Source organism: Apodemus sylvaticus, chromosome 13, assembly GCF_947179515.1.
Source record: "Apodemus sylvaticus chromosome 13, mApoSyl1.1, whole genome shotgun sequence".
Lineage (NCBI taxonomy): Eukaryota > Metazoa > Chordata > Mammalia > Rodentia > Muridae > Apodemus > Apodemus sylvaticus.
Window position 1 is genome coordinate 6737769 of NC_067484.1, and position 26872 is coordinate 6764640.

Sequence of the window (26872 nt, forward strand, 5' to 3'; positions counted from 1 at the left end):
TCCTGGAAAAGCTCAGTGAAGCAGTGTAGGGGAATACCAGGACAGGAAAGTGGGAAGGGGTGGATTGGGGAACAGGGGGAGGGAAAAGGGCTTATGGGAATTTCGGGGAGGGGGGATCCAGGAAAGGGAAAATCACTTGAAATATAAATAAAGAATATATCGAATAAAAAAAGAATTCTTTTCATATTGTTCGAACGCAAGGATGAAAGAGGATCTGTCAGTTATAAGCTTTCCTTTCCATTGTTATTCAAACCCCATTTGTCATAATTACCATGCTAAAAAGTATGTAGCTTAGAAAGGGGAGATTTTCTGACAGCAATGATCATCTTGCAGGAACATGAGGATCTGTTCTCTATGATGGATGATTCTGCTTATTAGCTCCATAGCTATAAGAAATCTTCACCCACTCAGAAGACGGACAATGACCCAGTACTCACAATGAAGGCTGCTGACCTGAGCACTACATATTTTGATTACCATCTCTTCTGCTTCCAGCAAATTTGGTTGGTTCTGGGGGCTTTTGCTGAGCAAGGGGATAAAATCAAGGGAATAAGAACAATGACCTTGAATTTCTCTGACAAGAGGAAGTCTCCCCTTCCCATCAAATGGCTTTATTATATACCTAAGTGCCTCTACTGAGTCATAAAAGATAAAAATATGGAAGATGGTGACACAGTATGTGAGAAGGTTCAGTAAAGAAACTGCCTACATGACTACTGCATTATTAGGGAAGCTTCCTATTGAGAATAAGAGAGAGAAAATCTCCAGAGGCATCTGTAAGAGTTCAGAGCAGAGAGAAAAGGAAAGCAACTGGACATGGCCAGTTGAACTGACTGTTCTTCCCAAAGGCCTGGGTTCAATTCCCAGCACTTACATGGCAGCTAACAACCATCTGCTACTTCTGCATGAGGAGATCCACTAACTTTCTTGGGCACCAGGCACGCATGTGGTGTAGATAAACATGCAGACAAAACACCCACACACATAAGTACATTTTAATTTAAACAAATAAATAAACAAACTTACCCAATACGTCTTTAGTACACACAATGAGAACTTGGATGACATTAGTGATAAGAGGTTTCAAGAGCTCATCTTGTGTCACAAGTTTAGGCTCTACCAACAGACAGGACTTCAAAAGTTGGGACAAAGAGGATAGGTATTCCAAGAAAAAGGAAGCCTGTTTGCAAAAAGAGATAAAATATGGTAACTAAGTAGATCTCATGAAAAATCTATCTCAGTGGCATCATAGTGTTTTTACTTTTCCATGTGTTATATGAAATCATTTCTTTGTAAAATATATTCAGTAATGTACTAAGAAAGCACTCCATAAATTATGTGCTATATACTTAATATGCAACAGGCATATTGCAACAGGCATATTAAGTATATGCATAGTTTCTAATATTATAAGCATATCAGTAATGGTAACATTAGCACTATCAAGTATACCACAAGTAAAATCACAGTATTTTCAAAGCTGATTTCTATATTTCATTTAAAGAAAATCTTTATATTTTTAAAGTAGGTAATTTGTGAAGCCACTATCCCCAAAGCAGCACAGAGTGTATTTAAAGCCAAAATAATTTGCAAAGAAATAGCTGATTAGGAAAATAATCATCCTCAAAGTGAAAAGGTATGGGGAAAAAATACAAAGCCTAATAACCTAGTTATCATTATCAATAAAATGTATTTTTGCTTTTAGTTATCCTCTCTATAAAAATAATATTCTGTAGGTCTGGTAGAATTCTACACTAAAGCCATCTGGTCCTGGGCTTTTTTTGGTTGGTATGTAACCAATGACTTCTATTTCCTCAGGGGATATGGGCCTGTTTAGACAGTTTACCAGCTCTTGTTCTAATTTTGGTACATGTTATCTGTCTAGAAAATCATCAGTTTCATCTACATTTTCCAGTTTGTTAAGTTTTTGTAGTAGAATCTGAATTTTTTTTTAATTTCCTCAATTTCTGTCCTTATGTCTCTTGATTTATTTCTGATTTTGTTAATTTGGATACTGTCTCTGGAACCTTTAGTTAGTTTGGCTAGGGGTTTATCTATCTTGTTGATTTTCTCAAAGAACCAGCTTTTGGTTTTGTTGATTTTTTTAATCATTCTCTTCGTTTCTATTTGATTGATTTTGGCCCTGGGTTTGACGATTTCCTGACATCTGCTCCTCTTGGGTGTATTTGCTTCTTTTTGTTCTAGAGTACTCAGGTGTGCTGCTAAGTTGCTAGTATAGGAGCTCTCTAATTTCTTTTCCAGGGCACTTCGTGTTATTTTCCTCTTAGCACTACTTTCATTGTGTCCTATATGTTTGGGTATGCTGTGTCATCATTTTCATTGAATTCCAGGAAGGCTTTAATTTCTTTATTTCTTCCCTGACCAAGTTGTTATTGAGCAGAAAGTTGCTCAGTTTCCATGGGTGTGTGGGTTTTCTGTTGTTTTTGTTGTCATTGAAGTCTAGCCTTAGTCTGTGGTGACCTGACAGGATGCATGGAATTATTTCAATTTTCTTGTATCCATTGAGGCTTGTTTTGTGACAGTTTTGGTCAGTTTTGGAGAAGGAACCATGAGATGCAGAGGACACAATATATTTTTTTGTAAAATCTTCATACTCTCTTCATCTTCTGCCCTATTAAAGCATATATGTGCTTTATAAAGTTTAATCTCTGGATATTAGAGATATTATTATATATAAACCAGTGAGAAACATGAGAAAAAAGCTATTTTTTTGTAAATTATCCATTTAAGGTTCAATATTGATATTCTATGTATAATAATCTTTTTACAAAAAGTAAGAACAAAACCCAAAACCTTCTGATTGTGCCCTCCCACACACTTCTGCCTGTAGCTGACCAACCTGAGCGTGCACTGCCCAGTTCTTCACCATGCTCGCCTCAGAAATCACTGTCTGCTTTCCTTTCCTGCCCACGTCTCTGCACTGTGCTGACCTTCTGACCGCTCCCCCTGGGACACACACTTTTATCCAATGTCACTGTTTTTCCATACCATCTGTCACTATATAGTAACATATTTCACATTTTATCTATGATTCAATATGTCTCTTGAATATAATCCATAGATTCCTTAAGTCACAGTTGTTCGCTTTGTATCAACAGAAAGTAGAACAGACTCTGGTAAATACTGAAGAATGTTTTGAATTCTTGTGCAAGCAATTAATCTATGTAAGGTAGGCAACACAGTGGGTGAGAGTGCACTCTAGAACCAACTTGCATTACCAACTCCCCTTGCCCTGTTCTGTACTGTATGATATCCCTCAGCCTCCATTTCCTTTGTGAATGGTGGACCTAATGATACTCCATGTTATTTTTGTGCATATGTTTACTTCGATAAGGACCAATAAATGTTTTCACTGCTAACATGGCTCTACACTGTACATCCAAGGCATGACTTCAGACAAGGCTCTGCCCTCATTGTTAACTGGTTTTTCTAGCTTCATTTTCCCCTCCCAATTCTGGATTCCTTGCTGTTTTATGGATAGAACAACTACACAGTGATCCTAGAGACCTTGATAAGCCTATTGGACCATCTTTCTCACCTCAGATCAAGTATCATGATTGGAAAAGTAGAAGAGGCCTCTACCTCAATCTCTGACCCTGTTGCTTGCTTTATCTTTTCCTTTGAAATTATACACACACACACACACACACACACACACACACACATACACACCTTAGATATATATGTACTTGTTATCTAATTTCCAAATATAAAAGGTTTTTGTTTCAATGACTTAGGAGAGATTCTAAACCAGAGAAGTTATTCAGTGAAGATTTGTCAATTGTATCAACAAAAAGTAAAGAGAAAGTTATCTTGTGAATAAGCGAATTCAAATAAAAAGTACTGCAATAGAAAAAAAAAAGGGTGCTTCAGCGGTGGCATCAGAGTACTTCCAAGATGTTCCAGAAGCCATCGAGAGGCAACACAGGACACTTCACACTCCACTCATCACCCCTCTCCCACCCAAAACACATTGCCTATTGCAATGTGGTCTCTAAATAGAATTGCTAGTAGCAATAACTATGCTGGAAATTTCTAAGCATATTTCATATACGGAACCCATGGAAAAACCGTAAATTTAGTGAATAAATATGAAGTTTTGGTCAGATAGATTTTTTTTTAAAAGACAAGCAGTTGTGGCACACACCTTTAATCCCAGCACTCTAAAGGCAGAAGCAGAGGCAGGGGCAGGTGTGTCTTTGTGAGTTCAAGGCCAGCATGGACTACAGAGTAAGTTCCAGGTCTACACAGAGAAACCCTGTCTTGAAAAATAAAAGCCAAAAAACCCCAAAAAAACAAAAAACATGCTAGTCTAACAAGTTCAACCTAGGTAAAAATAAAAGACATACTAGAGACATCCAAAAATCACAGTAGTAAATAGGTTATACCAGGGTCCCTTTATAAAACAGCTCTAAGAAATTAAATATTTATAAGTGATTAATGATGGAGTTAGGGAAAGTAGCCATTATTCTTTTCTCCAATCCCAGTCTCCCTTATAGTAATTGTAAGTAATCTAGTTTAAAAGGCACATAACAACATACTTATACTGAGAGATTTCCATCTTTTTTTTCTTGTGGGTGGATGTCCTTAGCAGAATTTGCTGTTTGGACCTTAAGGCAAAGAGACCCGTGATGCATGTGAGAAGGAGGTCCAGAATGCTTACCTGAGCCTTAACATGTTCAACAGCAGACGGTAAAGGCAGCGGGTTCCTGAGTTCCTGGACGCATGTTTCTATGAGGGAGGAGTCCACAGTGCTGTCGAGAATAGAGGACCCAGAGACAGTTACTATGCTAACTGCCCATTACCATGCTATGTGGTGTTTTACCAAGATAAATGTGAAGTTTCTATGTAACCATGAATATAAATAGAGAGAAAGAGCTTTTCCAAGCAAAGAAAATATCTAAAGTTTCTCAGAATACTTCACAAAACAGGAATATACTGTTAGACAAGTGTGACAAACAAAAAACTTCTAAAAAGTGAAGTTGTCATAGTTAGCATCAGTTGTTATTTGACACACCTGAACAGAAGAAACCACAATTCAGGCATTTCCTCCATCTCATTGTCCTTGGGGCGTGTCTGTGGAGCATGATCTCAATTGCTAACTGATGTGAGTTCGCCTAGCCCCATGTGGGAGGGACTAACCATGGGCAGGTTGATCTAGGTGGAATAAGGGAGCGAACAAGCTGGAGGGGACAAGCCAGGAAGCACAATTCCACCATGGTCCCTGATTCAGTTCCTGGCCCTAGTTCCTGCCTCAGCTTAGCTCAGCTTCTCTTGATGATGATGATGGAGACCTGTAAACCAAATAAACCCTTTCCTCCTCTAAGTTGTTTTTGGTTAGTGTTTTATCTAAGCAACAGAAAACTTAGGACAGAAATGAAGGTTTGTTTTTTTTTTCCATTTCTTTCTTCACATCCCAGAAGAAAGGCAATATGAGTTATCAAAGTAAAAAGCTATTTCAGACAGCACTATTCAAAAGTAAAAAGAAAGATGGCAGAGAAATAGACATATGAATAGATTTAAAAGGTGGGCATGCTGGGAGAGAGTCGCTAGTGTCAGGAAGAAGAGTGAAGTCACATTCAGCACACATATGGTGTATCTCCATCCTTGCCTTCCTCACACTCACCCCTTTGAGCTGGGGCCAGCAATACCCTGTATAGGACAAAACAACACCAGGCAAGGAATAAACTGCAATCTTAGATGGACCTGAGCACAACAGCTAAGGCTTTGCTGCTATGCAAAAAAAAAAAAAAAAAAAAGAAAAGAAAAAAAGAAAACCATCATCAGAAGCTCATTAATATTAGGAAAATGAAAAACTAAGGGTATAAGAACGAGTGAGAATATACTGTCAGGCACATATACTTTGTGTTTATCATCTCTATACCTTTATCTCTTACCTACAGAGGAGTTCTATGAGATGAGCTTGTTGAAAAGCATTTGCAGCATCTCTTGCAGTAACTGCCAAGAGGTTGTCTAAAAGGCTACAGACAGCCGACAGCAGAGACGGAGTAACAAATACATACTGCCTATTCAGGGAAGCAGACAGCGACGAGTCATGAGGTCCTACTGGTCTGATTTCACGTTGACCTGTTATTTACAAAGAGCATAAAAAATATTCCATCTATCAGGTCGTTATTAACAAAATTTAAAAGTTCTCATGACACAGGATAACTCCTAAAGATGATGAGGTTGGTTAATTCTCATAACTGCATGGCTTACCTTAATCTTGAGGCTAGGGAGATTTATTAATCTTATAACAAACCCCTGACCCTCACTCTGTTTTTTTCTCCTGTGAGTGTACATGTGCACATACAGAAGCACCCAACATGGAATTCCACCTAAATACATGCACACATATGTAAATACATGCATATGTCTTGAGAATTGGTAATAAGAATCAAGGTTAGAACACAATTTTTTTGTTTTCTTAGATTCTAGGTGGCAGAATGTTTCCAACTTCCACATATCTTTGGGTTTTAGAAAAGCAGTAAGGTATAGTGAACTGTACATTCTTCAACACCTCCCATGGAAGCTCAGATAGTATCAGAACTATGGTGGTAGTCAAGCATGCACACAATCATAACAGAGTGATTCAAGCAGGAATCAGGACTTGGAGCAGTGTTGGTCATTAGGTGTGGGCCAGTAGATACATGCTGACTTCTGAGAGAACTTGATCGACAGGAGCTATGGACTTTTTAAAAGACTGTGGTCCTATCCTAGTTGAAGCAAATGTGCCTCAACACTTTTTATTACTCTCAGTTCTTGTTCTTTTGAAAAAAAACATTTTGAATTAATTCCCACTTAAGAAAAAGAAGGAGTACAAGGAGTTCTGAGCTAAATATTTTACATAGCTATCTACCTGCCATGGAACCTTTTACGTTATAAATTGTTTGTAGTTGATAAATATATGGTTCCTTAATAATTTCTGAAAATGGAGTCATAGTCTTTAATGACTACAAAACCATTAGAAGTCAGGGAATTAACATAGATGGAAAAATACTGTTTAATATCTAACTACAGACCATTTCTAAATTGTCAAATATCCTAAAATATCCTAAAGTGCAAAGAAAAATTAATCTATTTGGAATACTATTTTATATTTATTTAACATGTTTCTACTTTTGAATTGGAAGAATTTTTGGTCTTGCCCTGTCTTTCCTGACCATGACAATATTATGGAGAACCTTTCTGAGGTTTCTTCACTATCATCACTATCAGATTCTTAGTGAATCTTATCACTAGGATATCACTTCTACCCACACACATACATTGGAAATATTAGCTTTAACTATTTAACTAAGGCGGTGCTATGGTTAGTTAGAATATGAATATCTTACACAGGTTAATGTTATAAAGCACCAAGCCCAACCAATGGCACTACTTTCAGAGTTTCTGGAAACTTTAGGAGGTAGAACCTACGTAAGGAAAGCAGGTCACTGAGACAAGGGAAAAGGGAGGTTCCTGGAGACATCCTGCCTATGGCTTCTTCCTGTTTCCTTTTCTCTTCACTGTCTATCATGTGACTAGCTTCTACCACTCAGTCCACTTTGATGTGCTGATAAAGTTCTATGGCTGTGAGGTCTCATAGAGTCCTAGGACTGAGCTGAAGCCTCTCAACTGTCCTCCATTTACATTGCTCTTTCAGAGAAGTGGCCTGCAATAGCATAAATATTACTGAGACAGGTGATGCCAGCTAGGTTCCTCATCTGTAAAATTATATTTTGCCTTCATGCTAAAATGTCTACCAAATGGTAATTCTCCAACGTTATCATTTTTTATTTTAGTTGACTTTCTAGCAGATGAAAGAACATTCCCTTCTGATCATTTATTTATTTAAGTATATTCCAAACATTCTTATCTGTGTACCACATTTCTTTGTTTGAATTATTCTTTTCAATAGCAATCCTATAGCTTTCCCATGTGTACAATTAACCTCTGTTGGTCCAAGTTCAAGTTATTCTTTCACCTCTCATGCCCTGAAAACAAGCATTTGTCCAGAGTTCTGATTGTGTGAAAGGGAGAATGAGATTCAGAAACAAAGATCAGAGAGAGAGAGAGAGAGAGAGAGAGAGAGAGAGAGAGAGAGAGAGAATGTGTGTGTGTATATATACATATGTATTTTATGTATGTATATATATACACACATATATGTATATCTATATACATATAATACATATGTGTATGTATGTATAGATAGATAGATTTGAGACTGGAAATATGTCCATGTATTTATATGCATGCATGCATATATATTTGGGCATATACATGTGTATATGAATCAACTAAACAGTTCATAGTGACAGCTCCAATTCTAACCTAAATTTACATGGTCCATTAATCACTGTTAGTCCTTTAATATTTCACTGACAAAAATAACCCTTGCATCGTCATTGTCTACTGGCTCATTTCCTCAGTCTTATCGTAGACTTGAAGACGTTTGAGGATTGCGGCTAGTTGCCAAAGATAATAGTGGTATGACTTGAACGTTTGCATGTAGAACGTTTTCTTTCCTTGCCATTAACTCTAAAGGTGAAAGTTCATGAAATACTTACTAAATGAACTTGTTTGTATTCCACATTACTTTCACAGTTTGTCAATTTAAATTTTCTTTGTAGCACATGAAACATAAACTAGGAGGTCTAACTAAGCCAAGCATAGGCAAGGTGACAGTCACTGTGTCAACTCTGGAGCTGCTGCTGTACTTCACTCCTGCCCTCATGTATTTCCTCTCTGAAACCTACTCACTCTGATAACTACACTTCCTGTTTCTTTTATAACAATGAAGACATACATGCAGTTTTTAACTTCCCTCCTTTATTATTTTATTGCTTTCATGTTTGTTTTCTCTTGACTGTATGTCACCACCTGGTTGGTGCCTGCAGATGACAGAGGAGAGTGACAGAACCCATGGAACTAGAATTACAGATTGTTATGAGCTGCTACTTGGGTACTGGAAATCAAATCCAGGTCCCTCTAAAAAGAGCAACCATTCCTCTTAACCACTGATCTATCTCTCAAAAATTAGAAATCTACAAATACTATATATTGTGAAGAATATATTTTTAGGGTGGAGTGTGTGTGTGTGACATATTGTGAGGCAGTAGACCATGCTCCCAGACAGAAAACCTGACAGAAAATCCAGGAGATCCAGTAACTCAGCAAGTATTATAATTAAGAAAACTAGCTGTTTAAATTTACTCCTGACCAGGTTTCTGTTCTGGAATATATGACCACAACATCCCACTGAAAAGACTGTGACAACACCTGAAGTCCTTTTACATGCAGATGACATGTTAATCTCTGACCAACCCACCCCCCAAATGTTTATAAGGTCCAATCCACAAGGAAAAAGGTGCATAAGCTATTTCACCAAAGACAGCTTGAGAGTGCCTGTCTTATTGAGCAGCAACACTCCAGGGAAGTTTTCTTCAGCTGCGTATATATAGCAGAGGATGGCCTTATTTGGCATCAGGGAGTGGGGGAGGCCCTTGGTCCTGTGAAGACTTGATGCCCCTGAATAGGAAATGCAATGGTAGTGAGGCAGGGAATGCAGGTGTAGGCGGATGGGGGAGCAACTTCACAGGAGGAGGGGGAGGAAGAGGGGATAGGGGCTTGCAGAGAGGAAACTGGGAAAGGGGATAACATTTGAAATGTAAGTAAATAAAATATCCAATAAAAATGAAAAAAAGTTTTCTCTCCAAAATTTTCACTGCTGGACCTTGACCTAGCCCAACCAGCTGCATGCAAGAGCTTGACCAAAGTCACTTACTGTTCAGTGGCCCTGACTTTGGCCTCTAGCTGCACACTGTGTCTCAACATCTGTCACTGCCTTGCTCTGACTTCCCCTTGGAAAGCTGTAACAACTTGGTCATTCTGGCCACGCCTGAGTACCCAAGAGATCTTTTGCTAGTGCAGGCCAGGCAAAGAATTCCCCGGTGGCTGTGCCATGGTAAAACCAGCAATGTATGTGTGGGAACACACATGTGGAAGCCAGAGTCAAAATTGAGCGTACTCCTTTTTCTCGTTTTCTGTCTTATGTTCTGAAACAGAATCAGTCTCTCTGTCTCTCTCTTTCTCTCTGTCTCTGTCTATCTATCTATCTATCTATCTATCTATCTATCTATCTATCTATCTATCTACTGACTGCTCAGCAAAGCAGTTTGCCTGTTTCTGCCCTCTCCATTAGCATGAAAAGCATGTATCATAACAAGCAGCTTGCCACAAGGATGCTAGAGGACTACAAAGCAAACACTGTACTGTCTTCTTAACCCAGGTGGATGCTTTCTTTACTTATTGATATTTTGGGGGAATTTTGCTGAACCAATTTGAAGATACCCTCTGTACTGTCTGATTTTTGTGTCAACTTGCCACAAGGGGGAGGTATCACAGAGAAAGGAGTTTCAGGTGAGGAAATGCCTCCATGAGATCCAACTGTAAGACATTTTCTCAATTAGTGATCAAGGGGAAGAGGGCCCCTGTGGGCAGTACCATCTCTGGGCTAGGGTCTTTGGTTCTATAAGAGAGCAGGCTGAGCAAGCCAGAGCAAGCAAACCAGTAAAGAACATCCCTCTATGGTCTCTGCATCAGCTCCTGCTTCCTGACCTGCTTGAGTTCCAGTCCTGACTTCCTTTGGTGATGAACAGCAGTGTGGATGTGTAAGCTGAATAAACCCTTTCCTCCCCAACTTGCTTCTTGGTCATGATGTCTGTGCAGGAATAGAAACCCTGACTAAGACACCCTCCTTGATTTTTCAATAGCTAAATAGTTCATTATGTAGATATTAATTTGAAAGCACCCTCCTGCTTATGGGAACCTGGGTATTTGATATATTTCCTAATTGCAGATAATATTTCATTAAATAATCATGTGATTATATACTTTCATGCTTTTAAAGATGAGTTATTTAAAAAATGCTATCTGTAAGATAAATGCATTTATAGATTCATTAGAAATTGCCAAGTTCCCTTCCAAAAATGTTACACTAATTGCATTCCCTCTTACAATTTAAAAAAAAGGGTTGTTTTCCATAGCCTCATCAAGAGGATGCACTGCCAGTACTTTTTAATAGCTGATAATTTAATTTAATAGCTAAGAAGGAAGGTCACATGCAGCACTAATCTGTATGCATCTGGTGATATGGGTTCCTCATGTATTCTGTGAATGTTCACCTCATATCTCTGTTCACTTTTACATGCTGTCGATCCTTCCTTCTTAAGAATTAAGAGTGTATTATGTGATGATACAGCATTTCTTGTAAGCCATGTTGCAAATATTTGTTACTTTGTCAAGCAATCTCTTCACTTTATAGTCTTTTCTGCTGCATAAGTCATTTTTATAGTTATTATTGTTAAATGTAAAATGTGTCCTTTTTATTGAAATTTGACTTTGACATGAGTTGAAAGTCTTCTAGGCAGTTTTGTAAGCATCCATCCATGTGTTCTTTTAGTATTCACATAATTTCACTTTTCACTTTGGAACCCAGATGATTCTGTGTAAAATATGCTCTTGCGCCTAATAGCTAGCCAGTGTTCACCACGATCTATCAAAAGACTCATGGCTTAACCAGAGATCTGAGGTGACACTTTAATCATTATGGATACATTCTCAGTTCTATTTATTTTTCATTGCTGGTAATAAAACAGATTCAATATCATTTTTCAGTATGTTATTATATCCAAGTAGGACTTGTCTCCTTTTATAGCATTTTTCTGGCTACTTCTGTACAATTATTATTCATTTGGCTTTGTTTTCCTTTGATTTTGAATAAAATTTTTTCACTACAAAGAAATTTGATGCTATTTTGACTGGACAATGTTTAATTTACAGATTAACTTATAGAGATTAACATTTTACATATTTTCAATATCTAGGTATCCTATCTAAAAATAATGGATTTTTAAATATTTGCTCATATCTGTTTTGTAGATTTGGAGAATATTAAAGTTAAATTATTAAAAATAATTGAGGTTTCTCTTCTATAAATATTGTACAAGCTGGGGAGTTGGCTCAGCAGGTATGTAATGCCGCCAAACCTAACTTTAATCAGTGTGACTTTTTTACTATTTATAACTGTTTAAAGATTTGTAAGCAAACAACATAGAGGTTTGATTAGGTATTTTTTATCCACCATCTTCGCTCCCAGTTGGACAGGACAAGCGGCCCCAGCGAGGCATGGGTCCGATGCCCTGCGGGGTAGTCAGTGCTGGGAGGAGCTCCCCGCCACCATCTTTGCTCCTGGTCTGACAGGACAAGCAGTCCCAGGTCCTGAGATATCCCAAGTTTAAGAACTATGGGGAAGCAGACAGCCAGGCTGGGACCTGGGCAGAGCAGCGGTTCTTCTGTGTGCTAGCCAGGCATGGGTCCTATGACCTGCGGGGTGTTCAGCACTTGGAGGGGATCCCTGCTGCCATATTTGCTCCCTGACGGAACAGAAGGGCAACATCAGGTACTGAGATATCCTGAGTTTAAGATCTCTGGGGGCACAAAAAGCCGGGGTCTGCCTGGGCCCAGGACTTGGGCAGATCAGCGGTTTGTCTGTGTGCCAGTTGGTCACAAAAATCATTTAAAGAAATTCAGGAGAATATGGGTCAAAAGAAAGAATCCAATAAGGAGGAAAGGCAAAAATCACTTAAAGAAATACAGGAGAATGTTGGTCAACAGGCAGAAGTCATGAAAGAGGAAACACAAAAATCTCTTAAAGAATTACAGGAAAACACAAACAAGCACGTGAAGGAGCTGAGCAAAACCATCCAGGATCTAAAAACAGAAGTAGAAACAACTAAGAATTCACTAAAGGAGACAACTTTGGAGATAGAAAACCTTGGGAAGAAATCAGGGGTCATAGATGCAAATATCAACAACAGAATACAAGAGATAGAAGAAAGAATCTCAGATGCCAAAAATACCATAGAAACCATGGACACCACAGTCAACGAAAATGCAAAATGCAAAAAGCTTGTAACCCAAAATATCCAGGAAATCCAGGACACAATGAGAAGACTAAACCTAACGATTATAGGTATAGATGAGAGTCAAGATTTACAACTTAAAGGGCCAGCAAATATCTTCAAAAAATTATGGAAAAAAATTTCCCTAGCCTAAAGAGAGAGATGCCCTTGAATATTCAAGAAGCCTACAGAACTCCAAACAGACTGGACCAGAACAGAAATACCAACCGTAATATAATAATCAAAACGCTAAATGTACTAAACAAAGAAAGAATATTAAAGGCAGTAAGAGAAAAAGGCCAAGTAACATACAAAGGAAGACCAATCAGAATCGGACCAGACTTCTTATCAGAGATCATGAAAGCTAGAAGATCCTGGGCAGATCTCATGCAGACTCTAAGAGAACACAAATGCCACCCAAGACTACTATACCCAGCAAAACTCTCAATTACTATAGATGGTGAAACCAAGATATTCCATGACAAAACAAAATTCACACAATATCTTTCCATAAACCCAGCCCTACAAAGGAGAACAGGGGGAAAACACCAATACAAAGAGGGAAACTACACCCTGGAAAAAGCAAGATAGTAACCTTCTTTCATCAAACCCAAAAGAAGATAACCAAACAGGTATAAAATTAATATCAAAAATGACAGGAAGCAATAATCACTATTCCTTAATATCTCTTAACATCAATGGACTCAATTCCCCCCAATAAAAAGACACAGACTAACTGACTGGATACATAAACAGGACCCTACATTTTGCTGCATACAGGAAACACACCTCAGTGTCAAAGACAAAAACGACCATAGAGTAAAAGGCTGGAAGACAATTCTACAAGCAAATGGTTTCAGGAAACAAGCCTGAGTAGCCATTCTAATATCAGATAAGATTGACTTTCAACCTAAAGTGACCAAAAGACACAAGGAAGGACACTTCTTGCTGGTCAAAGGAAAAATCCACCAAGAAGAACTCTCAGTTCTGAACAGCTATGCTTCAAATGCAAGGGCACACTCATTCATAAAAGAAACTTTACTAAAGCTCAAAGCACACATTGCACCTAACACAATAATTGTGGGTGACTTCAACACCCCACTCTCCTCACTGGAACAATCAGGAAAACAAAAACTAAACCGGACACAATGAAACTAATTGAAGCTTTGGGCCAGTTGGATTTAACAGATGTATGTATGTGTGTGTGTGTGTGTGTGTATACACACACACACACACACACACATATACATATATATAGAAACTTTCATCCTGAAGCAAAAGAATATACCTTTTTCTCAGCACCGCATGGTACCTTCTCCAAAAGACTTTTTAGAATTTAACAGAAATGAAGGCACAACATACCCAAATCTATGGGACACAATGAAAGCAGTGCTAAGAGGAAAACTCTTAGGAGTTTAGGCACCCTGAGTGCCTCCAAGAAAATGGAGAGAGCATACACTAGAAGCCTAATGGCACAACTGAAAGCCCTGGAGCTAAAAGAATCTAATTCACCCAGGAGGAGAAGTCAGGAAATCATCAAACTCAGGGTTGAAATCAAACAAGTAGAAACAAAGAGGACCATACAAAGAATCAACAAAACTAGGAGCTGGTTCTTTCAAATAAATCAAGATAGATAAACCCTTAGCCAGACTTACAAAGGGGCACAGAGACAATATCCAAATTAACAAAATTAGAAATGAAAAGGGAGATATAACAACAGAAACTGAGGAAATTAAAAAAATTATCAGATCTCTCTACAAAAGCCTATACTCAATACAACTGGAGAATCTGGAGGAAATGGAAAATTTCTTAGACGGATACAAAATATCAAAATTAAATCAGGATCAGATAGATCATCTAAATAGTCCCATAACCCCTAAAGAAATAGAAGGGGCCATAGAAAGCCTTCCAACCAAAAACAGCACAGGACCAGCCGGTTTTAGTGCACAGTTCTATCAGACCTTCAAAGAAGACTTAACACCAATACTCTTCAAACTATTCCACAAAATGGAAACAGAAGGAACACTACCCAACTCATTCTACGAACCCACAATTATGCTGATACCAAAACCACAAAAAGATCCAACAAAGAAAGAGAACTTCAGGCCAATGAATATTGGCCTTATGAATATTGATGCAAAAATACTCCATAAAATTCTTGCCCACCGAATCCAAGAACACGTCTGTCTTAGTCAGGGTTTCTATTCCTCCACAAACATCATGACCAAGAAGGAAGTTGGGGGAAAAAGGGGTTATTGAGCTTACACTTCCACATTGCAGTTCATCACTAAAGGAAGTCAGGACTGGAACTCAAGCAGGTCAGAAAGCAGGAGCTGATGCAGAGGCCATGGAGGAATGTTTCTTACTGGCTTGTTTCCCCTGGCTTGCTCAGCCTGCTCTCTTATAGAACCCAAGAACACCAGCCCAAAGGTGGTACCACCCACAAGGGGCCCTCCCCTCCTGAACACTAATTGAGAAAATGCCCCACAGCTGGATGTCATGGAGGCACCTCCTCAACTGAAGCTCCTTTCTCAGTGATAACTCCAGCCTGTGTCAACTTGACACACAAAACCAGCCAGTACAATATCAAAGCGATCATCCACTTCATCCCAGAGATACAGGGATAGTTCAATATACAGAAATCCATCAATGCTATCCATGACATAAACAAACTCAACAACAACAACAACAAAAAAAAAAACCACATGGTCATTTCTTTAGATGCTGAAAAAGCATTTGACAAAATTCAGCATCCTTTCATGCTAAAAGTATCAGAAAGAACAAGAATTCAAGGCCCATATCCAAACATAGTAAAAGCAATATACAGCAAACCGGTAGCCAACATCAAACTAAATGGAGAGAAACTTGAAGCACTCCCTCTAAAATCAGGGGCTAGACAGAGCTGCCCCCCCTCTCCATATCTTTTCAATATAGTTCTTGAAGTTCTAGCTAGAGTAATTAGACAATGCAAGGAGGTCAAAGGGATACAGATTGGAAAGGAAGAAGTCAAACTATCACTATTTGCAGATGATATGATACTATATTTAAGTGACCCAAAAAACTCCACCAGAGAACTCCTACAGTTGATAAACAACTTCAGCAAAGTGGCTGGTTACAAAATAAACTCAAACAAATCAGTAGCCTTCCTATACTCAAAGGATAAGCAGGCTGAGAAAGAAATTAGGGAAATGACACCCTTCACAATAGCCACAGACAATATAAAGTATCTTGGGGTGACTCTAACCAAACAAGTGAAAGATCTATATGACAAGAAGTACATGTCTCTGTAGAAGGAAATAGAAGAAGACCTCAGAAAATCGAAAAATCTTCCATGCTCATGGATTGGCAGGATTAATATAGTTAAAATGGCCATCTTGTCAAAAGCAATCTACAGATTCAACAAAATACCCATCTAAATCCAAATTCAGTTCTTCATAGAGTTAGAAAGAGCAATTCTCAAATTCATCTGGAATAACAAAAAACCCAGGATAGCTAAAACTATTCGCAACAGTAAAAGAACGTCACAGGGAATCAGTATCCCAGACCTCAACCATTACTACAGAGCAAAAGTGTTAAAAACTGCATGGTATTGGTACAGTGACAGACAAGTGGATCAATGAAATAGGATTGAAGACCCAGAAATGAACCCACACACCTATGGTCACTTGATATTCGACAAAGGAGCCAAAAACATCCAGTGGAAAAAAGATAGTCTTTTCAACAAATGGTGCTGGTTCAAATGGAGGTCAGCATGCAGAAGAATGCAAATTGATCCATCTTTATCTCCTTGTACTAAGCTCACCTCCAAGTGGATCAAGGACCTCCACATAAAACCTGACACACTGAAACTAACAGAAAAGAAACTGGGGAAGATCCTTGAGAACATGGACACAGAGGAAAAGTTCCTGAACAGAACACCACTAGCTTACACTCTAAGACCAAGAACTGACAAATGGGACCTCAAAAAATTACAAAGTTTCTGTAAGGCAAAGGACACTGTCAAAAACAGTGGCAAACAACAAATTGGGAAGGAGGTTCTGAAGGACCCTGCTATACCACTCCTGGACATATACCCAGAAGATTCCCTGGCATGCAATAAGGACACATGCTCCACTATGTTCATAGCATCATTATTTATAATAGCCAGAAGCTGGAAAGAACCCAGATGTCCCTCAATGGAAGAATGGATATAGAAAATGTGGTATATTTACACAATGGAATACTACTCAGCAATTAAAAACAATGAATTCATGAAATTCTTAGACAAATGGTTGGATCTGGAAAATATCATCCTAAGTGAGGTAACCCAATCACAAAAGAATACACATGGAATGCAATTATTAATTAGCCCAGAAGCTCTGAATTCTCAAGACACAATTAGCATATCAAATGATACCCAAGAGGGAAAGAGAGAGTCCTGACAAGACCTGATCCAGCATTATAGAGGAATACCAGGACAGGGAAATGGGAGGGGGTGATTGGAAAATGGGCAGAGGGAAAAGGGCTTATGAGACTGATGGGGAGAGGGAACCAGGAAAGTGGAAAGCATTCAGAATGTAAACAAAGAATATAGAAAAAAAAGAATATAGAAAATTTCAAAAAAAGTATTTTTTTAATAATTAAACTCTTTATTAACCAACTTATATTACTAGAAACAAAGGTGGAACCCTATTTGTGAATTTATTAGAACAAATATTGTAATGAAAATTCAATGAAGCAAAGTTTTTTCTAGGAATCTCTTCTATACATCAGTATTCACACTTAACTTCTTTTAGGAAAGTAGTATTTCTTTCCAGTGAGAAATTTAGGGCTACCAAATAAGGCCAACATATTCTCTAGAATTAAAAGATAAGTTGTAAACTTCAATATAAATACAACTTAAACTAGAGTTGGTTGTGGTCCAAATACAAAAAGTAAAACATACTGGATTTATAAAAATGCATTGCAGGGAGTAGAGGCCTACAATGAAAATTCCTTTGTGTGCCTAGCATGAGCATAGCCCTAGGTCCAGTCCTACCTGCAGGACAACAAATAAAAATACATTTCAGGTTGCTCATGTGAATTTCTAGTAACAAAACACCCATAGATTTTGTTTCAAATGACTGCACAGCCTTACAGAATCCATGTCAACTACAATCTCTTCATGTCCACGTTACCTACTATTACATTTTTCCCAAAAGAGGGTTAAAAAGTGAAGTACTTAACTAAAAAGTGTAATATGCAGAACTTATTTACTGAAATACTAAATATTGTTCAACTAATAAGGAGTCATGTGGTGACAATATTTATTATTATTATTATTATTATTATTATTATTAAATTTATTTATAATCCAGCCATTGTCCACTCTCCAGTTCTCCCTCCCACAGTTCCTCATCCCATTCCTACTCTCCAGTCTCTGAGAGGATGCTTCCTCCACACAAGACATCCCCTGTCCCTGGTGCCTCAAGTCTCTAGAGGATTAGGAACATCTTCTCTGCTGATGAGATAAGCATGCTCAGTGAAGAAGACAAATAAAAACATGTTGGACAGCACATTTCATCTTTTAAAGTCCCATGGGAGCAAATGCCTTTAATCCCAGCACTTGAGAAGCAGAGGTAGGCAGATAGGCGTCTATGAGTTCAAGGCAACCTGGTCTACAAAGGAAGTTCAAGATAGCCAGGGCTGCACAGTGAGACCTGGTCTCAACAATATAAAGGAAAACAAAGTTTGGGGGATAGAAAAGATGGGGTAGAACTGGAAAGAGCTGAGAGAGTGGAGTGAATATACTCAAAACAAATAGAAAACTCAAAATTCTCAAAGAACTAATAAAGTATAAGCAAAAAAATAAAGTAGAAGCAAAGTAGAAGCATGGCCTTTGGCACTGTGGGGAATTCAGAGAAACACTCTACAGATATTATTCCCTGATGATAGGATGCATTGTTTGGCTATCTCCAAAGAAAGAAAGGAAAGTGTGCTCAATGTTCCTTAGAGAGAAAAATGAAAGATGCTCAAAAAACCTTAACCCATGGAGCTCAAGCGGACACAGTCCATGGGAAGCATGCAGCTAATGTAGGACACACAGAGAGCAGTGCCTGTTCATGTTAGGGGACAATCATGAGGAAGTAAATGCTAGTCACACTGGTTTTATCCAAAAGTAATGATGGAATACAAACTCCAAAGGCCTTTGGAAATCTGAGATTTACAATTTTCTGTGCTGCTGAAAAATTAAAGGGAGGATGATAGGGAAAGACTTGAAATGTCAACCTCTGGGCTACACATACATACACACAGAAAAGGAGGGGACAGACGGAAGGAGTGACAGAAGAAAGGGAGGAGAGAGATGGGGGGAAGGGAGAGAGGGAAAGGGAAAGGGAAAGGGAAAAATAAATAAAAACCTTCACACACAAAAAAGAATACCTGGTGTCACAAACTGGTCCAGGGCAGTGTCAGGAGGAAGTGCTGATGGCGTCAGGGGCTGAGTCTCAGCACTGACCACCGAGGCCGCCACCTGTGAACCAGGTAGGTTCTCATTAATGTCATACCATGGAAAGGAAACAGCAGGCATGCAGAATATTCTGAAAAAAGCTGGTTTTAAATGAATTTTGCCAACTAACATAACTACAAAATACTTTAAATCTTGAGTTATAGCCAATTTTCCAATATTAACATTTTCTCTGACCAACTTCTTATAGCAACTGTTACAATGTCCATAAATCAATAAGAGCCAAGCTTTGATCTGAAGCCCAATTAAGATTTAAGTTTCTGATATAAGCTGAAGAGACTCTGGCCAGCTCCAGGATGGCGAGCATGGCTCTGGCGGGCCTTGCTCTTCTCTCCTGTTCCCCTGCCTTGCTACAACCCCTAGATTACACGCCTAAGGCTAGCCACAAATCTATTGTCTTGTTTGCCACTTCCTTCTCCTGAGGCTGACTACCAAGGTCCAGCTATCAAAGAATTGAAATCCAGCAATCAAATGCCCCCTTGGCTCACCAAAATAGCATTCCCAATGAAAATTAAGTACTGTATCTTAACATGGAAATCCTTTGTCAACTGGAACAAATATCCCTCTCCCTTGTTTCCTTCTCTTTCCTCATGCTCTATCGCCTGTCTTCTTCTCTTATTCCCTAACCCATCCCTCTGGGGATAATATATCTCCTTTGTGCTCAGAACTTGGTATTGGGTATCCAAAGCCAATTCTTTTCCTTTCATAAACAACTTACAGCTCTCATTGCCCAAATCATGAAACATTTAGGATACATACTTATTCGTATAAAATTTATTGGTTTTGATATTTTTGCATTTACTTTAGATATATGTTAGGTATATGAGTGTTTTGCCACCATGCATGTATGTTTACCATTTATGTGCCTAGTGTACATGGAGGACAGAAGGTGGCCCCCGGAACTGGAGCAAACTGAACCTCAATCCTTTGCAAAATCAACAAATGATATTAACTCATCAGCCAACTCTCCAACCACCACTTTCTTTTATTTACAATAAAATGGTTTGGTTTTGATGTTTCTAATTGTACAATTAAGTTTTAATAATGCCTATAAAAATAAGTGTTGGAGAGGTGGATAACTCAGAATTTAAAAGCACTTGCTGTTATTCCAGAGGACCCAGGTCCAATTTCCAGCACCCATGTGGCTGCTCATAACTTCTGCATCACAACCATTCCCAGGACACCTGATGCCCTATTCGAAGGTCGGCAAATACCAGACATACATGTGCTGAACAGACATATACACAAGCACAAAACAAATGAACAAAAATAAAATAAAAGTGGGGAAAAAGCTTGCAGATATAGAATTTAAAAAAAAATCAGTGTATTAAAAGATTTTTCTCTATTTTACCTCATATCAGAGAGAGAAAAACAAAAAAACCAACTTAAAAAAAGCTTTAAAAAAAAAAAAAAAGCCTACCAAAATGCTGACACTGTGTTTCAGAATATAACACTTAAAAGAAAAATCAAAGCTAATAGAATTGCTGTAAAAAGCAAATACAAATGCACCTAGAGGTTTCAGATTTTAGAGGCTGTGACCCTCTAAAATTGAATGCACTCAGACTATTGTGTTTGGCACTGCTTATGTGAAAATATCCTCCCTGGGAAGGTAAGCTCTTTCTCTGGAAAGAATCCACATGGGGAGGCCCTGTGCTAGTACGTGCACATAATACAGGACATCAACAGAACTGATACACTAGCAACTTTGACTTAAAGTGATAACACAAAAGCAAATACTAAGATTATATTCATTTGCAGTAAAGAGAATATGAACTTGAAGAAATTCATAGCAATCAAATATATATACTTAATACTATATATATTTGGTTGAAAATATAAATTATATATATATATATATATATATATATATTATATATGTATATACTTAATAAATCTCCATTTGAACAAAAGGCATTATCTTCCACCTTAGGTAAACATAATGGTTCTGATACTAGTAAGAAAATTCTAAAATCCCCAAAAGGACCCAAGGAGCTGAAGGGGTTTGCAGTCCCACAGGAGGAACAACAATATGAACCACCCAGTAGCCCCAAGCTCCCAGGGAATAAACCACCAACCAAAGAGTACACATAGAGGGACCCATGGCTCCAGCTGCATATGTAGCAGAGGATGGCCTTGTTCAACAACAATAGGAGGAGAGGCCCTTGGTCCTGAGAAGGCTCGATGCCTCTGTATAGGGGAATGCCAGGACAGGGACAAGGGAGTGGGTGGGTTGGTGAGCAGGGGGAGGGGGATGGGGAATGGGATAGGGTGTTTTTGGAAGGGAAACCAGGAAAGAGGCTAACATTTGAAATGTAAATAAAGAAAATATCTAATAAAAAATAAAAAATAAAATTCTAAAGTAAAAAACACAGAGCTTAAGCAAAAGAAAATCCATCTGAATGAATGTTTCTTCTAAATAAAACACTCACAGACAAGCACTAAATCTCTTGTATTAAATTCAGATAATAGGAAAATAGTCTAATACTTGCTTATTTTTACAAGTATACTTGTCCAGATGACAGTTGGGAAGTGTGTAAAAAATATTCATGTCAAGGCAATCAAGATGATTTTTATGGTTCTAGGAAAAAGCAATCAAACATCATGACTAATACTACATCCTAGGCAGTAGCTGAATAATAAATATATCTGTCTCCTATCATAAGCTTCTCTGGCTATTTAAAAAAAAAAAGTAAAGGTGACAAGATTAGGAAAACTCAAGCTTAAAGAAGAATCTTATGAAAAAAATCTATTAGTTATATTAGAATTTGCCTTATATAGTTGAGGAATCAAAGGGCTTCTTTGCATGGTAAAATGCCTTAAAAATTGAGTATGAGTGACCTACATTTCCACTGGTCTTTATATACATTCTTTACAATTTAACATAGAGTATACTCCTTTTTTACTGAGCAAAACCAAACATATATTAAACAACTGTTCCACTTCCATGAAAAAAATATTTGTAAGACACATGTAAAAGATATTTATATTTAATAATCAATGCTGATATAATCGTTTGCTCCTTTTCACTGGAAGTTCAAATAATAAGTGTTTTGGCATCTAAATATTTTAGCTGTTGCATAATGTTAATTCACATAGAAAAGACCTATTCTAGTCCTGTTCCTCAAGACAAGGGATTTGCTTGTGTTTTTTCTTGCCCAGGACACTGCTTATGCTATCTGAACTATATTCAATATACAAGCTCAACCCTTATAAAACTTGAAACAAACAATCAAATGACTGAACTCATTAGACAGCATCGCAACATCCCTAAAGTGGCTCTGACAGCTCAGGCTGGATAAGCCCAGTAGCAACACTTACTCAAGATTCAAATCAAAGAGGGGCCTAGATTTAGCAAAGACAAAAATGGAAAAGCTAACCAACAAGCAGAACTTATTTTTTCCTCAGCTCTGAGAGAGAAATAAAAACAGATATAAAGATCCAAATAAGGCCCCAAGGTTTATATTCCCTCACCTTGTTACCTCAGTTTATATAACCTCTATATTCTAGATAATACTAACAAATTCTAGCCATTAGAGAAAGTATTATTTGATCTGTATACAATTGTCTTTGCATACAATAGTAATGACTAGCAAATAAATTCTTTAGATTTGTCTCTTGAGGGCAAAGACACATGGTTAAGAAAAACAGACAATTAGAACAACTACAGAACTCAGAATGAATTAAAAACAAAATTCTAGTACTTTAGTTTGGACTCTACCTTCTCCAAAGAAGAGAAATGAAATAGTAATAGTAGTAGTAGTGATAGTAGTACTAACAACAACAGCAGTAGCAGCAGCAGCAGCAGCAGGTTCCTAATAAAATATTAGCATTCTGAAAAAATATAAATGATTTGAATAGTGCTATATTTTAAAAATAATTTTTGGTGAAGATGGTATAAATGTCTTAATAGATAGGATGTAAGAGTTGGAAAAAGGAAAAAGGGGTTGCAAATGATATCATCTAGCAAAGAAATGGCCATTGTAATCACCAACTGACAGCAGTCAACAGATGTCTGCAGGGGGGCGGGCATCAACAGTCAGGCACTTGGGAGACTAACCTTCACTACTCCACTACGTGCTACTGATAGAGTTAAGAAGATGGGAGTCACTGCCTTCAGTTATATGCCCACTGGTGACCCGAAAATTAAAGTCAAAGCTGGTCCTGGTTAAATTATGAGTCATGGAATAAAACCAAAGGTCATAATTCTGGGAAAAGGACCAGTGGGAAGGAAGAGAAATTGATTAGGATATGAGGTAGATAAGAAAGAGCAAGGAGTTGAGAGCATCAAAACAGATTATATGCATTATGAAAGTGCTATACACCCTAATAAGGTAATTTTATTATTTTTAATATTGTTATATAATATTACATTATTTTCTTTTTTGAAATTTCAAATATTTTAGTATTATATCTTATTTTTTACTACTGGCACATATATGTATAAGTGTGGGCATGCACATGCCATGGAAACTATGTGGAGATCAGAGGACAGCTCTTGAGATTTGGTTTTCTCCTTTTACTGTGAGATCCAAAGATCAAAGCTCAGGTCATTAGATTTGCACAGAATGCTGGTAGTCTCTGAGCCATCCTGGAGCCCACTCTATAACAACTAACTATGCAGAAGGCAACGACTGTTATGTTCACAGAGATCTCTATAATTCAGATACTAAATGTCCTAGGCCCATGTACTACAGGGAAAGGATAGGGAACCTTTAGGTGGTGGAGCTTGCTGGAGAACTTTAGTCCACTGGACATACCCTGGAAGAATATACAAGAATCATACTCCTTTCTGCATCTTTTTCAGTATCTAAAATGTCATAAGATGAATGGGCTTCCTTGATCACCTACTGCACATACTTGCACACACTATAATGTATTGTGCAATCAAAGACCAAAAGCAACAGGGCAGAGACTGTGGACTAAAACCTCACAACAATAAGGCAAAGCAAGTCTCTCTTCCTTTAAGATTGTTTTTTTTTTCCTGAGCATTTTGCAACATTAATAGAAAACTAATGAGCACAAAAGTATTTCTCGTTAAATAAAGATCATAGTAAATAGATTCTTGGAATATCTTTAACCTTTAAGTTTTATATGTTAATATAAAGCAAAAAATTAAATTAAATTAAATTTGCTTAATTAAAGAAAAAAATTTAAATTATCTTTCTGTACCAAAATCTTCCTACATGTGATAAATATAAATTGCATGTAATACAAAATAGCTAACACAAAAATTATTATTTATTTGATAACTCTAATAAACAAAGAATTAAAGAGTATAAGGCTGGTGTTTTCGGTTGAATCTCTAATTTCCTCCCAATGCTCTTATGCTAAAGGTTTTTTCTCAAATGCAGCCCTTCAGAGGTAAGACCTTCGAGAAGCAATTATTTCTTAAGAGCTCTGACTGCATCAATGGGCTAACACATCGAAAGTTTCACAGTTTAGTTAATTACTGGTAGGTTGGTGGGAACTTTAAGAATTATGGGGTCCTGTTACAGGAAGTAGATGGAGGTGACTTTGAAGGGCACATCTGACCCAGTCCCCTGTGTAGCTATCTTTTGCAAGCTGCACACCATGAACATCTCTGCTCCAGCACTACATGCTTCCCTGCATGATGCTCTGCATCACCGAGAACAGGCCTAGAGAATATGAAGCCACAGAACCAAGTGCCCAAAGCCCAGAAACGGTAAACTTCAATACATCTCTCCTACCTGAGTTCATTTCTCAGGCATTTAGTCACAGAACCAAAGGTTTACTAGCACAGCTATTCTATAGTCTGCAAAAAACTGGATCACTTGAAAAACTTACTTTAAAGCATATATTGATGCTGTTCTTCCAGTGATTTTTCTGTGAAACAACTAATACAATTCATCTTAGCATTTAATTATATTACTTGTCTTGCTGAACTCAAGATACACAGTATCTTTACACTTAAGCTTGGAAAGTATGACATCTAGTGGGAGCAGAGTAATTATCCCACTTTCCACATAAAGGTCTAGTTTAGCACTAAATACAACACCTTTGAAACAATGGGGAGGTCAATTTAGGAGGTAAATTTTATTAATGTTTATGTAATTTGTTATCACATATATGTATTACATATTTAAACTTCTAAAGACAGAGGTATCAAACCTTTGCTTTCATAATAGGTTCAACAACAGTTATTAATAATGTATGCTTGAAAAATTAATGTGTTTTTAATTTAGAAGAAGTGCTTTTGGCATGCTTAAGTAAAATTGAAAAAGAACATCAGTTTATCTGAAAAAGCCACATATGAAAGAATGAGGACATGTAAATACGTGCAAATTTCACACATTAGAGAAAAGTTCCTCATACAGGTATTTAGAAATGTGTTTGAAAGTATCAGTACCACATTGTAATGACCTGAATATATACACTTTCTTATTCTGCTTTGCCCTTTATCAAAATTTCAGGACAATTAATGACTTTTAATTATACAGGTTAGGTTTTCATCTACTATTAATGAAAATATATTAACATGTTTCTACTCTTGATTCAATCAGAAAAGGTAGGAAAGAGGGGACTGAAGACTCTCAAATGTATATAGCTATGACTGCAGCCAGGCAATCCTAGTTGAAATTCCAATCCCGCCTCTTACAATACTGTTATCATAGTTACTTAACTTTAAAATGACACACTTATGTGGGAAAGCTAAAGGGTGACTACCACATGCAGATAATTAAACATATTAAACAATATTTTAAGTAAATGCAGGAGTCTTCTCAGAATACACTTTCAAATAACCATGATAATCTAAACTTACATTTATAGCCAATATTTTATCACTACTATGCAAATTCAAACTTTTTTAGAAACTCAGAATGAAACACTAGGTATTCTTTTCAATTACCATTGTTTCTGAGGTGGAAAGAGAGCTTGGCTCATGATCCTGAACAGATGTCCCAGAGGGCGCCCTCCAGAACTTAAATGAGTCATCTAAACCTGTGACAACAGAGAGCAGTTAATATGGTATTCCCCCAGGTCCTCCAACAATCAACAGAATACATACTCCTTAAGCAAAGAACCATAAACTAAAGAATGATATTTCTCACCGTGTTTGAGAATTACTCACAGGTTGTTGGTGCATTTCCTCTGGAACACCTTCCCTAGGGATTCTAACAGTCTACATTAGAGTGAGACCATAATGCCCACTTCTAGCAAACACCCAGAATGCATCACTGCAGAGTGGCTCAAAAGCCATGTTAGAAATGATAGTGACTCATAAAATCAAAACACCTGAACAACTCACTTTTCTAATAGAGACAGTTATTTATAAAGTTCAAAAGCTTCATTAAATGCTACTTTCAATTCCCCTAAGAAGGGAATATTAATTATAAATTTAATAATTTTAATAAATTTAATAATTTAATAAATTTAATAATTATAAATAAATTTACATTTA

At 37.5% G+C, this 26872-nt stretch overlaps 1 protein-coding gene across 1 annotated transcript in view; it reads right to left on the reverse strand.

Annotated features, from left to right (window-relative positions):
- Rttn (rotatin) overlaps positions 1-26872 on the reverse strand; it is a 234439-nt gene that overhangs the window by 41391 nt on the left and 166176 nt on the right. Inside the window, exons 34-38 of the mRNA XM_052155468.1 lie at positions 26321-26412; positions 19368-19458; positions 5919-6108; positions 4685-4775; positions 1027-1180 (exon numbers count right to left, since the gene is read on the reverse strand). Coding sequence (XP_052011428.1) covers positions 1027-1180; positions 4685-4775; positions 5919-6108; positions 19368-19458; positions 26321-26412 — 618 coding nt within the window. The remainder of the gene's footprint in view (positions 1-1026; positions 1181-4684; positions 4776-5918; positions 6109-19367; positions 19459-26320; positions 26413-26872) is intronic.